Here is a 15084-nt window from a genome sequence, read left to right on the forward strand (position 1 = left end):
TTCTCTAATCTTAATTTTTTAAGGGCATTATTCTTTAATCATTTAACGCCATCCAAACCCTCTGTCACATTGGCATTGCCAGTTTGTTTTTGACTTACAATGCATGAATTTGATTATCCTTTTGGAATCTTTCGCCTCTCTATTTTTTGGTATTTTAAATTGCTACTGGTTTGGATACTATTAATGTCTTCCAATTGTGACACAGTTCAATGACTAAAGACACATACTTTAATATAGAATACCCCCTGATACCTGTCACCCCTGTTTTAAGGGCCATAACTCCTTGACAGCACAAGGGATATTGTCAGAAGAAAACAAGACACACAATTAAATTGTTCAATTATTCAGAAATCATTACTACTGCAAACAAGAAAGGTGAACTTGTCCTCTATTTTGTCAAGAAACGAAATATAAGAAGTGAAATTTTTTTTTTTACCCATAAATAGTTCGGTAACATCCATCAACCTGAATATTCACTTTATACTATCTCAAATCTGATCTAGTTTTTTCATTCGAAAAACATGGTTAGAAAAAATAAATAAATCAAAAACATACTTTACTTCTATCATTATTTACAGTACAGTAAAACTATTTACAACATATGAATACAATTGTCAAAATAAGTTATTGCCCCTTGATGAGTTCCTGCTTTTTTCCCGATCAGAATGCATTGTTTACATTTTCAACAGCTTTCTGGCAAAGAGGATCAAGCTCTCCATCACTTCCTAAAAAATAAATGAGAAAATGTTTAATCATAAATTCGTAGGAAAAGAAGATATCTTTTTTTCAGTAAAAATATTTTACATCAAGAATTTGTACCAAAAGTGACAGAGAAATTATGGGTAGTTTGTTGAATATATGTAATCAATAATTGTATGTTATCAATGCTTATTGTAATCAATTTTGGAAACACAAGTATTGATTTATTATGTTTTGCTCATCAGAGCATCCTTAAAAAATAGTTCTTTTTTTTTTTTTTTTTTTTTTTTGAAATATTTTGACAATCTTTAAATATTTTCACTGGTTGTTAAGAAACCAACAGTCAATAAATTAAATTATTCCATATTGATTAAATTTTAGTAGGTTTTTCTATATGAATCGGATTTTGAATAAATAAGCACATTCACCTGCGGAAAAAGTATATTCACCGCGCAAAACGTCGCATGATTTTACGTGCATAATTTTGCTAAAAAACAATTGATGTACATTTGTTTTTGGTAAATACATTTTAATTGACATAACAAACATTTCTTTCGGAATATGGAATAAAACAATTACTGTCTTTTGTTTCGGTAAATATGTGGTTTAATTGACTTTTATAAGTGAAATTGAAAGATCAATTTGCTCCATAAATATTGTATGCAAATTCCTAAATTTTATCAGGAGATATTTACCATATTCTAAATCTTGAATTTTACAATCAAAAACTTTTTCTCCATTGACCCAGATTTCTACTTTGTTCCAGTCATCAATCTCCTCAAGTTCTACAGTGTGTCCTTCTTTATGTAACATAGCTGTAATAGAAAGTAAACACTCATGTTGCATGCTTTACTTTACATAAATTTAGAAATACAAATCAATAATCTAATATTGTAGGATTTCTTTTACAAAAACGACTGATTGAGACTACATCCTTTTAAGTTTCATGACGCATTAGTATTTCTTCTTCACTGCACAATAATTTTGAAACTTGTATATCATGTCACAAAAAGCTGGATCTTGTCTACAGTAGGAAAGAAATTATGATAAAATTTTATCAAACCCCACAGCTTAAGTGCCAGTCTGTCTTAGAATCAGGCAGTGGTGAAAACATGACCAAAAAAACCCATCCAATTTGACATTGATTTCAGTTCATAAAATGTGGTTATGCACAAAAATAACATTCACTTCCATTTTCTGTTCTGGTAATAGAAAATACAATTTGGTTAAAATGCACTAGACATTAATGAATAAGGGGAGATAACTCTGTAATTTGCTATCATTCTAACCAATTTTCTAACCAAGTTATTTGATATTACCAGACACACACAAACAAAAGACTAATACTTTTTAACTCAGGATGATGGTTACATGTAGTATTAAATAGCATGATAAGCTCGGTGGGATTTTTCTAATCATGTTTTAATTTTTACCTAAATTGCCTGATTCTTACAAAGACTGGCACTTAATATGTTCTTGAGCTATTACATTAAGATTATTTGAAAGGTTTCATCAATATACATACTTTTATTACTTTATGTACATGTAAACAGGAGCACACAAATTTTACAACAAAAATTGATAATAAGATACATGTACATGTATACTGAAATGGACACTTTAGATTATTTTTTCTCGTAAATTATTTTGTGAAATTAATTGCAGGATTGAATTATACATCATTCAGGGGAGTTAACTCAATTTAACTCAGATGAAACAAAAAATTAAATTTAAATATTGCAGTATAAAACAGAATCTTTAAAATTTCTGTAGATCTAACAGATTGTTAAAACAATACCTTTGCCTAAAATCACAATTCATATTGATTCGAATTCACAGTGGTTCACTCTAGATTAACAAGAGCAATTCTAAAAGAGTCATGCTGAACTCCTTACTTACCTTGTAAGCCTTCAAGTCTTGAAGTTCTATAATCAACATTTCCACATGCTTCATATGGACCATGGGCTACAAGAACTTGTGCATTTGGTGGCATTTTCTTTCTGTATAATGAATAAACATTTTTTTTAAATTTATATGACAAACTACATGAATAATATTCAAATCAAAAAGGTGTAAAAAAAAATATCAGCAAGAATAAATCTCCACTATTAGGAATCAGGGTCTGTTCGTGCCCAATCGCGTTCGCACACATCCACGTTCGCCCCCTTTCACTTTCGCACCCTACACGTTCGCACCCAAAGTCCGTTTGCACCCTACACGTTCGCGCCCAATTCTACCGAGTTTTTGTAAGTGTCTTGCTATAAATATATATCATTATTTCTAAATAATGTGAGATTTTTTGTATCATGGTAAGTTTAATGCTATAAAAAAAATCATTGTGTGATTCTGACAACGATTTGAAAAGTATTTCATTTATGTGTTCGATAATTCTTAATCATGTTTTGGTTAGTGCATTGAAATAAATGTTTTTTCCCCCCAATGTTTCTAGTCAATTAAGTGCGTATCTGACGTTTTGAATAAATAGTAAGCGGCATGGTAAGTGTATTGCTATAAATATTTTTTTTTATATGTTGGATAAATCTTAATCATGTTTAGGTATTAGTAAAGGTTTAGTGTATAACAAAAATGTACTGTCTATATATTTTTTCTTCTTTGTTTCTAAATAAAGGGAGATTATGAAAACATTTTTTATGTGTTTATAAAATCTTAATCATGTTTTGGTTTATAGTGTATTGCTATAAATATTGGTCATTGTTTCAAAAGGAATTGGGATACTTACAAAGTTCATTTATGTGTTGAAAATAGTTTGTAATCATCGTTACCAATACAAATTGGGGGCGAACGTGCAGGGTGCGAACAGACTTCTGGGGCGAACATGTGAGGTGCGAATGTGTAGGGTGCGAAAGTATATTGGGCGCGAACGGACCTGATACCCACTATTAGCACACGTTGTGTTACTCATGCATGGTGAGTATAAATTTTGATTATGAAAATATTGCAGTAAAAAATAATGTTGTGACCATTCCGTATTTGTATTCCTGATGAAAGATAAGCTGTAGCTCTTTTAATATACAGATATCTCTCGGTATCTTAGGTAGATTTTATATACTATGTAATAAAAGTAGGTAATTAACCTTTTCTAGTTGTATTATATCTTAGTTTTTTGGCGTCATGTATCCAGGAAGTGTGTATTTATTTATTTGATCTTAGTCTTACAAACGCTTAATTTTACTAACTCGCCCCATCGGTATTCGGCCCTATTAGTAAAAGCTGATTACGAATAAGCGTAAAATAACAATAAGGTACACGCTAGAACAGTTATATTTTAATGTAAGCATACTATATTAGAACTATTACATACTCACTAAAATGATTGTTGTGTCAATTGCAAGAACAAGAATGGACCAAAGTTGAGACAAATATGGGGGAGTCGACCAGAAACCAGCTCGGACCCGAACTCCATATTCAAATTATTGTACTGCAATTTTGTTAAATTGACAAAGTGATTATTTATTTCAATTATAAATTTACATTAATGATTATTTGAAAAAAACAACATATTTCAGATATCTAAAGTATATTCTTGGTGTAAATAAATAAAAAAAAACTCAAATTTGGCAGTGTTATCAGAGGTTGCAAGAGTTTTCTCTTTATTTTTCTGTCATTGTATATATGGTAAAATAGGTACACAGGCTTAACAAATTGGGCGATAGGTTACTTGACGATGCTTATGTTTGTAAGAAAAGTTTTGGACGAAGGAAAATATGAATTGTTGGTATTCATCTATGAGACTTATGTTCTTCAATCCGGCCATCCATGTACAAAATTTGAGTACAAAGCTCAATTAAGTAATTAAATTTGTAAAATGTAAACTTTGTAACAGTCTTAAAACATTTTGGGTGGTCAAAAGATCTGATACCTTATCACAAGGTAAAAGTACATAAGAAAATTATTTCAACCTCAAGACTAACTTCGTACAGGAGGCTAAATATTTACGGCCTGATATAAGAAGAGCTATATGTAAAATGAGATTAAGTGCTCATGGTGTTAATGATTAATACTTTAACGGTAAACCGAATAATACTTGAAACCCTTTGAAGTTTTCTATATCAAACCTACCCGACATATGGAAACTAGATTTTTTAATATCTATATTAACGAGCTTTCTGAATTTTCGGACTACATTCTCAGCTCCCACTACCCACTCTCCTCGCGTGTGTACACAACCCAAAAGGACAGGGGATTACGGGGACCATACAAATAAGATGCATCAGTGTATTGGCACTTGAGAAATTTAAAACTAATTCCGTCAATTAAATACCTTTACACATTTGTTTCATATTAAACACACTAAATTTTTTTTTTAGACAAAATCATGGACATACGATACTTTTGTTCGAACTATAAGATATGGTTTAAAATCTTTTTTGTTTAAGCCACTGCTTCTCTTCGGAATTGATGAATAGATCACCAGACCATTTAGGGCTGAAAACAGTTTGACTGCATATTTAATTGTTCAGTCCAAGAGTGGTATTGACTCATGTTGCTCTGCTGTTTGGTAATTTGATACATGTTCATGCATTTTATGTCTCAAAAGTACTTGCAAAGCAAATTAAATGTTTTTGGTTTTATGGTAGGTTCTCTTGCAGATTGCCCCCAGGGCGCTTGCACCATGCACACCAGCTCTCGAGGCCTAAAACATACTTTGAATAAAATAAATCTTTTTTTAAATGCATGCCTTTTAATTTTATGAACATTGACTTTGTGTCTCTGGATGTTTATCTAATAGCTCTCTAGGGCTGTTACTTACATATAGTGCTCACATTGACTTTTTAGTTATTACAACACAAAATTTAAATAAATGAAATTTACACCTTTTTATAGATTGTTAAAATGTTTCAAACGTGCTTTTAATTTTTGTGATGCTTTATTCATGTTCATTTGAACACAACATGGCTTTGCATTGTTTTATTTGGAATTGTGTATGCTGTTTAATTGTGTCTATATACTTTACTGAGGGACTCCGTGAGCCCATCTGAGGTTAACCAAGCAAAGAATCAATAATTAGAATATAATCCTTGTATATTTTAGAACCCTCTCCTTAATTTGCTGCTTTATTAACTGAAATTGTGATAAAATTGGGCAAAAATAAAAATGCATATAATAACAACTTAATATTTCCAAACGTTGACAACATCATCACATGAACACAAAATTGTGACACAACATGCATTCAATCTAAAAAAGATTCGATCAAATGTCTATTGAATACACACTCAGTATGTTGTGTCCTCAATTCATTTTCACATTCTACTTTACTTCATCTGTCCTTTTAGACTAGGGACGAGTCCATTTGTCCTTTTAGACTAGGGACGAATTCTCAGAGGGACGAGTTACTAGATTCTTTTTTCAAGCGCTTATTCCACCAAGAAATCGACAAGATGGCCACCAAAATAAACATTGTGGCATTGAGAAATGTTTTCTTTCGCAAACAGCACGTCTTATCAAGGTCTGTTAATAAATTTACGGTTATGATTTATAAAAACATCTATGAATCAATAATTAATTATAACAGTTCCATTATGTTGCAAGCTAATTATATTGTAGCCTTGTCATTGACATGGGTTCCGAAAAGTGACGTTGCGTAATTTAGATCTGTGATAAAATAAAACGGAAGTCAACTCGTCCCACTGTCAAATCGGCCCACTTTTGCACAAACTCGCCCCACTTTAATAAAAAGATTGCCACACTTTCTATAAAATTGCACTACTCTTGTTGATCGACTATTTTACTAATGAGGAGTACAACATGTTCAAAGTATGATCAAAGGTCATCAAACTTGATTAATTTCTTCTTCTTCTTCCATATAAGAGTTGGTTTCCTTGAATGAAACGTTTAAACTCTGCGGGACTACGCATGGTGACATTACACATCTAGTCCCCTAAGGCTATATACAGTATTTACAATAAAATCAGGTTGTTGCCGTTAAAATTATGTACAATCGTCCAGTCTGGACTGAGTGGTATTAATGTTTTGTCTGTAGCCCTGAGCGGAAATCTTCAACTGATCCCGCTTCAGCAACCCTGGCAGGTAATGTATTCCTTTCCATGATTGTTCTTGAAAAGAAGGAGTTCCTGTAGACATCACTGGTGACCCTCTGTTGGTAAAACTTGTGTCCTCCACGAGTTCTACTGTCGCCACCTTTGAGGTAAGTACTCTTGTTGATGTCTATCAGTTCATTCTGGATACGATAGAGCATGCATAGCCTGTTGTCACGGCGTCTTGTCTGTAATGTGTCCCAATATAGATCTTCTAACATTGTAGTGACGCACCCTGGTGTGCGTGATGTGTAGTCATTATAGACAAATCTAGCAGCTCTCCTCTGTATGAGTTCTAGTGTGTTGATGCTTGCTTGGTTGGTTGGGTCCCATATAGTAGAAGCATACTCTATAACAGGTCGCACGAGTGTTGTATAGCAATCAGCCTTTACTTTCCTTGTACATTCTTTTAGGTTTCGTTTAACAAACCCAAGTGTTCTGTTACCCTTTGCTGTTACACTCTGGATATGTTTGTTCCATGAGAGATTGTTTGATATTGACACTCCCAAGTACTTGGCACTATCTACTGGTTCGAGTATGTGTCCATGTAGAGTGTATGAGTATTGTATAGGTTCTTTGTTCTTTGGTGGTATGCAGATAATATTGCATTTTGTTGGATTGAATCTCATCATCCATGTTTTTTCCCAATTTTCTAACGCTTCAAGGTCTTTCTGCAGTACTAGTTGTTCTGCATCTTTGGCGTTACTAATTTCCCTGTACAGTAGACTGTCATCAGCAAAGAGGCGGACATCTGATTAGTATATCCGGGCATGTCATTGATGTATGTTAGGAACAATAAAGGACCTAGTACTGTGCCCTGTGACACTCCTGACAGAACATCGTCTTGTTGAGATCTAGCCCCTTCCAATACTACCTGATGTTTCCTGTTTGATAGGAATGAACCGATCCAGGAGTTTGTCCGGCCCCTTACTCCATAAAATTGGAGTTTGTACAGCAGTCTTGAATGAGGAACCTTGTCAAATGCCTTTTCAAAATCCAGAAGTATGATGTCAATCTGGGTTCCATTTGAAAGGTATTTGGCTATACAATCAATGGTGATGATAAGCTGACTTTCACATGATCTGCGTTTTCTGAAACCATGTTGGTTGTCACAGAGTATATTTTATTTTGTTGATCAAAATGTTTCATTATGCTGCTGTGAACTATACATTGTATGCTCTAACAGCTTACAAGTGATGAAGGTAAGGGAGACTGGATGATAATTGGCCGCTATAGAAATTTATTTTACAGACTTTGACATTTAAAAACTATATGTATCTATGAAGGAATAGCTGATACTTTCTTTCTGTCAATGAAGAAATAACACCAACAATGTGGTGCACACTGAATAACCTGTGTAGCATATGCATATAATATCTGTATATTCAACTTCTATAATGCCATATACATGTATCCTAAGTACAAGATATTTTAAAAATTTTCATTATATACATCATTGTATGTATATACGTGTATATTGTAACTTAGATATTTTATCTGGATACATTTTTTTATTTACTTTCTTAGGATTTCTAGCGTACACACATGTACAAGATGTAACCAAATAAACAGAGCTATCCCAAATACACATAACAGAGTGCTGTTACAGCCACCATGTATAAACAGAAAATCGTTAGGTAAGATTGATAAAATGTATTCGATGTTACAAGTAAAAAACACAAATACACAATTCAAGTGTTTTTTTTGCCTAAAAACTAGTTACATGTAATAATGAACTGTATATGGCTATATGCATACAATGTATATCTATCATTTGTCAATGAGGGGTATCTGTGACGTGGGCAAGTTGTCTTCAGGAGCCTGTAATTCAGTGGTTGTCGTTTGTTTATGTGTTGCATATTTGTTTTTTCATTTTTTTACATAAATAAGGCCGTTAGTTTTCTCGTTAATTGTTTTACATAATCTTATCGGGGCCTTTTATAGCTGACTATGCGGTATGGGCTTTGCTCATTGTTGAAGGCCGTACGGTGACCTAAAGTTGTTAATGTCTTTGTCATTTTGGTCTTTTGTGGATAGTTGTCTCATTGGCAATCATACCACATGTCTTCTTTTTTATATTGACTATTTCATCAACAGAGATCACTAGCATGTCCACTATTCTGAAGGATGTTTGAAATATCGTACATGCTTCATTAGTTTACTGGTCATACTCATAGATAGATAAATCTGGGCATACAGTCTGAGTGGAAATTGGTATAACCAGTGACACATCCAGCAATACATACAGGTCTTAGTAGACTGCTATTTTCCTGTGACAGACGTTTTGATAATACATTTGTACTTACATCCTGGGAAGATTTCCCCAAATCACTAGAAATTTACTAGAATATTGGACATTAAAGATTTATAACATATGAGCTGCATCGGATAGAAATCGACCTTATGCAAACGAAAATTAATACCTCTGTTAACCTATTTTGGGTTAAAATAATTTCTACGGAAAGTCTGTGATTGTTCCAAAAGTAGGTTTTCATAAGAAGACAACCCTTTTTAACGGACCAAAATGCAGCTTTTATATCTTAGTTGTTCCAAAATCGATCAAAGTCTTAGATATGTATATGTGTACATGCACTTGCATACGGTCGATTTCTATCCGACGCAGCTCATATATAAAATTAAATAACACATAGCTGAGAGGGTGATAGAACAGATTGTTACCCAGAGAAAACATTGTTTTCCAGGATACCAATCTGCTCTATCACCTTTTGTATTCAGTATTCTAATCAAATATTCTAGACATATAGCTGTTTACTTCTGTCATTTTGTCTCTGGTGGAGAGTTGTCTTGTTGACGATTTTATCATCTTCTCAAAGACACAATTACTTACAGTAACTGAAAACTAGTTCATAGCAAGTCACAACTAAAAAAATCTCCAATTAACATATTAGTTAATTTTTTTTTTATAATGATTTATAATTTATCAGAAAATATAATTTTCAAATTTTTATGTTGTTATTTCAGTGAGACATATGTTTATTCAGACACAAGAGACTCCCAATCCAAACAGTTTAAAGTTTATACCTGGAGTACAAGTGTTGGAGGCAGGAACCAAAGACTTTCCCAATGCTTCATCCACCTACTGTTCCACATTAGCCAAGTAAGATGATTATATTATTTTTAGATATTTTCAAGTTTGAAATAAGATTTTTATATGTTTTAGAGCGATACAACCCTATTGCAAACTGACAATGAAAATTCTAAAACATCAGCTTGTAATAATGACTACAAGAAAATAAAAGGCATTGATGTTTATCTCTATGCTTTAAAAAGGGCTGAATTATTTGTAAAATTACATGATAATAAAACAAGAAATAAGCATATATAATGTGCTTATCACAACCTCCAATCATGTCCATAGTAAATGTCATCCTACACATACATGTAAATAATCATGAAATTGTAAATTTTAACAATTCAATATCTTTCTGCTGAAAATTATTTTTGTGTCTTATTTGGTGTCTAATAATTTGCCTGTGCAAAATGTATTTGATTTTAAACAAATATTCTAACACTTTCAGTGTAAAGTAAGAAATAGGGTGTTTACTAAAAATAGAATGATTTTTATGCATTCTCATACATTGTTTAACAATTCTCTTAAATTTCAGACAGCTGTTTCGAATTGATGGTGTAAAAGGTGTGTTTTTTGGAACAGATTTTATAACTGTAACTAAAGTAAGTCTTTTGTTGGTATTTCAAGTTATTTATAGAATGAAAATCTATGGATTTAGATAATCAATTTATGACACAAATGATCTAAATAGAATACAAAGTACAGTTTGTATAATAGATATAAGAAGATGTGGTATGAGTGCCAATGAGACAACTCTACATCCAAGTCACAATTTGTAAAAGTAAACCACTATAGGTCAAACATGTCAAAGTACGGTCTCATTAATATTTTTAACCCATAAGTATCATTCAGTAATGAAAGACAAGTTCTGTTTAGTTTTCAACAGTAGATGTAAACTGTTACCCATAGACTGATCTTGAGGGTAACCGTTCAATTAAGGCTAAAAAACAGTAGGAGTAAAAAAGTAAGGATATTGAAACCAAGATCAACTAATTACAGTAAACTCATTTCAGTAAAAAGTATTTCATGTCCAAAAGATGATATACAATGATAAGATAAATCCTTTGTTAGATATAGTGTTATAGATTTTTTCATATACAGAACTAATAAATATTCTTTTCGACTCTTTACACATGTACACATATATTGTAATATAAGATTTCTGATAGCTTCACTATTGCTCGCTTCAATTTCTATTACAGTGTAACCTATCTAACCCTTCACCTGAGTATTCCAACATCTTACTTTAAGCGACACATTTTCATGGTCCCAAAATGTGCTAATCTTTTCAGAAAGAACCTGAGTATTTTGACACCCTTCTTAATCCAACATTTTTTCCTGATCCCCCATTGTGTCAGATAACACAGGTTGTACTGTACTATAATTTGGTATTTTATTGATTCACAGACAGATGAAGATGTTGATTGGCAGGTGGTAAAGCCAGATGTCTATGGCACTATTATGGACTTTTTTGCCAGTGGCTTACCTGTGTTGACTGATGAACAGCCATCTATTGATACTGGTTAGTAACTACAACATATGATGTTTAAAAATATAATGCTGATGCTATACATTTTTATAAATGTAAAGTAAAAGCTACTGCATTTTGTGGAATTCACCTTAGCTATAGAAATTTACCTATAAAAACCAATTCAAAATTTGGTATTGTATCATCTAACTCCCCATGGAAAGGACCAACCATTAATTGAAATAGACATTGTAAGTTTGTTAATAATAGTACTACACAAAACAACGAGTATAATTTAAATCATTTAAGTTCATACATGTAAGTTCAGTAATGATATACTTTCATTCTAGTTTCTTTATATTTCATTTAAAGTTTACAAGGGTTGACACAGGTGCCATTTGACAGGTTTAAAACTTCTGTTTCCTTAAGTATTGTTACACGGTAAATAAAGATAGATGTGACTTATTGTAATGAGACAGTTATCAAACGAAGATCGACAAAACGAAAAATATTTGAAAAAAAATATATAAAAGAAAACACATGTCTAAAACAGGTAGCTTGACTTGGTGTATGCTAAAATGTGTTGGGTTTAAACCAGTGTTATGCCAACACCAACCAACCCCTTTTGTCACCTAGCGACCATTTGTAGTCAAAGTAAAACACTCAATAAAGACTGGTACAGTGCATCTAATGGAACAGGATGATTATAATTGTGAACTAGGGAAAATAATAAAAAAACACATATTTTGGAAAGCATGGTCAGAAAATGCTATTTACTACAGGTTTCTACCCAAATATAACAGTATCTGGTTGAATACTGTCAATCAAGAAAATCAACATAAAGAATCAAACACAAAGATCAATGATCTGATTAATAAATTCTGTTTATAAAGATTGTTTGAAAAAAATAAAATTTGAAGCAAATACTGATTTATCAATGTATGAATCTAAAACTTCAATGAAAAATTGTTTATTTATTTTTCCAGCTGTAGACCCAGAGGATGATGAGGTGGTCCTTATGATTAAGGAGTTACTTGACACAAGAATAAGACCTACTGTACAGGAAGATGGTGGAGATATTGTTTATATGGTAAACTATAAATACATTATAACTTCACTAGTTTTACTCTCTATCTCTTGTATACACAATTGGTTTATGCTTTGTTCCCTATGGAGTAAACTTAACGTTGCCTTTTCTACTCATCCACAGTAGAGGTGTGTACAGAGTGGCTAAATTCCAAGCTTAGCCACTCTACCAAGTCTAAGTAAGACATGAAAATGCTTTTTTTTATCAGACTTTGAAGTTTAAGCCATGTATATAAGTGATAAAAACTTGCCTTGACATAGGTTAAACCCCCCACAATGCAGGGGCCAAGATTGGAATTGGGAATGTGTCAAAGAGACAAAGACAACAACTGGACCAAAGGGCAGACACCAGGTGAAGGCTATTAAAGGGGTCTTCAGCACAGCGAGAAAATTCCAGCCATGGAGGCAGGCTTCCGATTGCCCCTAAACAAAATGTGTATAAGTGCCTGTACCAAGTCAGGAATATGACAGTTCTTGTCCATTCGTTTTTGATGCGTTTTGTTATTTGATTTTGCCATGTGATTATGGACTTTCCGAATTGATTTTTCTCTAAGTTCAGTATTTTTGTGATTTTACTTTTTTCAGTGAAAACGGACTTCACATTTAACTTCTAAACATATAAATAAACTAAAATTTAAAAAAACCCATACAAGACTTATAAAGTCCAAAGGCTCCTAACTTGGGACAGGCACAAACAATATTTAGCAGACTTCTGTCTTGTAACTATCTGACAAAAGTTGTTTGATAGATTAATTATACTGTAAGTTCGGAAAATTTTGGATGTTTTATTACTATGAATTATCTATTAATGTATTTTATCTTGCTTTGAATACAATCAACACATTTTTTTTAATTACAGGGTTTTGAAGAAGGTATTGTAAAACTAAAGATGCAGGGTTCCTGTACAAGTTGTCCAAGTTCAGTTGTTACATTAAAACACGGTGTACAAAATATGTTACAGTTTTATATACCAGAAGTAATGGGAGTTGAACAGATTGAAGATGAAGCTGACAATATGAGTGAACAAGAATTCGAAAAATTTGAGAAAAGTATTGGAGAAACAAAAGATACCTAATAAGGAATTATGTTAATTATGACATCAGATGTTAATGTACATTATCCATTGATTTATTAATAATGGATATATAACATTTGATGCAATGTTGTGCCAAATGTGTTTCAAGTCATAAATAAGATGCTTTGTAAACAGATTTTTTTTGCATTTATTTGCATTTTCATTGTTTTTTATTTGATATTTAAGCAACCATTTTTCAAACCTCTTCTTGATATTACTTAAAAATTGAATGCTTCTTTTTGTTGTTTTATTTATGGGATGTAAAAATGTGGAATTGCTTCATACATGTACCTAAAATATACATATTTTCAACCCATAACACTACACTTTAATACAATTACAAAAAGGGCCATTCCATTTTTCTAATTACATTTTAATGCTACAACCATGGGATAACTTATCAGGCCTTTTTGTTAGTTTTCCTATGCATTGTTTTCCTAAAAAGCACATGCCGTCATAAATTTTTTGATTTAATTTGGAATAAAATATTATTTTGAAATGCCAATGAATAAGGTTACGATTATTGTCTTTCAATCAAAATAATGGATTCTGATAACACACACACTGAATAACAAATAATGCATCAGTAAGTAGTTTCTAAACTAAATAACCTTTTAAGACTGAGCTATGCACACACATTTTGATAAAGATTACATTGCTGAAACTTTGTTTTCTCTTAACAAAATACTGACATTTGTTACTAGTATTCAACTTTTTGAGATAGATCACATAACCCCAACTTGACTTATAACCTTTTATAAGACCAGAAGGGGTAAAATTTAGTACTTTGTTCCAACATATAAATTACAGGCAGACAACTTTGACTGTATGGTATTTGCAATCATGCACCATGTGGAGGAGAATATGATTACCCTTTTGGAAGAGCCTACCAAGCTCACTTTGATATAAGTAAAACAAATTATTATGAATATCATTGCTGAAAATAATGTATAATGACCTTTTATAAAATGATCCTTACACAGAGTACAGATACTATTATTCAGTTAAAAATCATTTTCTGTTTTGAGTTATGCAATGTGAAATTGTGTCAAAGTGATTATTCCAAACATAACCTATATACATGTATACAGACATATACCACCTTGACTCCTTAGAGAAATGCTCAGATGTCAGGTGTTCCGTACAGGTCATTTGAAGTCTGTTGTTGATATTTATTGTTATATATGTTTTAAAACATGTGATGTGAATTGATATTCATTAAAATTTAAATTACATACCAGTATTTGTGTTGTTTCTTAAAGGTAGAAGAAATGCGCAACACTAATTCTTGCATACATACATGTAGCAGGTTATATTCTATAATTAATGTTTTCCAATGTGTTAATAGACCACAAAGATTAAAATGTTTATGAACACATCTTCATTAGCCAGGAACAATGGTTTGACTGATTTTGTTTGATATTGTGTTATAACGCCACTTTTAAGCACCACATTTAGGCTATTTCTTGGCGGCCAGTTTTTATTAGTGGAGGAGTGCTGGGAAAAAAACACTGACCTTTGATAGGAAAACTGACAATCCTAGTTAATTAAGATTGGAGTCTAGTGCAACCGCACAAACAGGCTTGGAACTCACAACCTCAGTGTT

At 32.2% G+C, this 15084-nt stretch overlaps 2 protein-coding genes across 3 annotated transcripts; one reads left to right on the forward strand and one right to left on the reverse strand.

Annotated features, from left to right (window-relative positions):
• Positions 1–539: 539 nt before the first annotated feature.
• On the reverse strand, positions 540–3892 carry LOC139489248 (UPF0728 protein-like). Its single transcript, XM_071275482.1, has 4 exons — positions 3795–3892; positions 2599–2699; positions 1395–1514; positions 540–725 (listed from the first exon to the last, which is right to left on the reverse strand). Exons 2-4 carry the CDS (start codon positions 2690–2692, stop codon positions 661–663), a joined length of 279 nt encoding a protein of 92 aa, XP_071131583.1. The 5' UTR covers positions 2693–2699; positions 3795–3892; the 3' UTR covers positions 540–660.
• A 2165-nt stretch (positions 3893–6057) lies between these two features.
• LOC139489250 (NFU1 iron-sulfur cluster scaffold homolog, mitochondrial-like) lies at positions 6058–14713 on the forward strand. 2 transcript variants are annotated; one of them, XR_011656173.1, is made up of 8 exons: positions 6058–6169; positions 8286–8395; positions 9741–9876; positions 10385–10451; positions 11257–11371; positions 12304–12407; positions 13263–13719; positions 14462–14713. XR_011656173.1 is itself a non-coding variant. In XM_071275483.1 (7 exons), the coding sequence occupies exons 1-7, from the start codon at positions 6102–6104 to the stop codon at positions 13476–13478; spliced, it is 816 nt and encodes a 271-aa protein (XP_071131584.1). In that variant the 5' UTR covers positions 6058–6101; the 3' UTR covers positions 13479–14713. The 2 variants fall into 2 exon arrangements, 1 of the variants encoding a protein (XP_071131584.1); XM_071275483.1 differs by having other exon boundaries at positions 13263–14713.
• Positions 14714–15084: the final 371 nt, after the last annotated feature.

The sequence above is a fragment of the Mytilus edulis genome, chromosome 9 (assembly GCF_963676685.1).
Source record: "Mytilus edulis chromosome 9, xbMytEdul2.2, whole genome shotgun sequence".
NCBI classification, from domain to species: Eukaryota; Metazoa; Mollusca; class Bivalvia; order Mytilida; family Mytilidae; genus Mytilus; species Mytilus edulis.

Coding starts and splice junctions, on each gene's coding strand:
- LOC139489250 (XM_071275483.1), top strand. CDS start 6,102: ATGGCCACCAAAATAAACATTGTGGCATTGAGAAATGTTTTCTTTCGC. Junction 11,372..12,303: donor ACAGCCATCTATTGATACTG/GTTAGTAACTAC, acceptor TTATTTTTCCAG/CTGTAGACCCAGAGGATGAT. Junction 12,408..13,262: donor GTGGAGATATTGTTTATATG/GTAAACTATAAA, acceptor TTTTAATTACAG/GGTTTTGAAGAAGGTATTGT.
- LOC139489248 (XM_071275482.1), bottom strand. CDS start 2,692: ATGCCACCAAATGCACAAGTTCTTGTAGCCCATGGTCCATATGAAGCA. Junction 1,515..2,598: donor AAGACTTGAAGGCTTACAAG/GTAAGTAAGGAG, acceptor TTTCTATTACAG/CTATGTTACATAAAGAAGGA. Junction 726..1,394: donor AATTCAAGATTTAGAATATG/GTAAATATCTCC, acceptor TTTATTTTTTAG/GAAGTGATGGAGAGCTTGAT.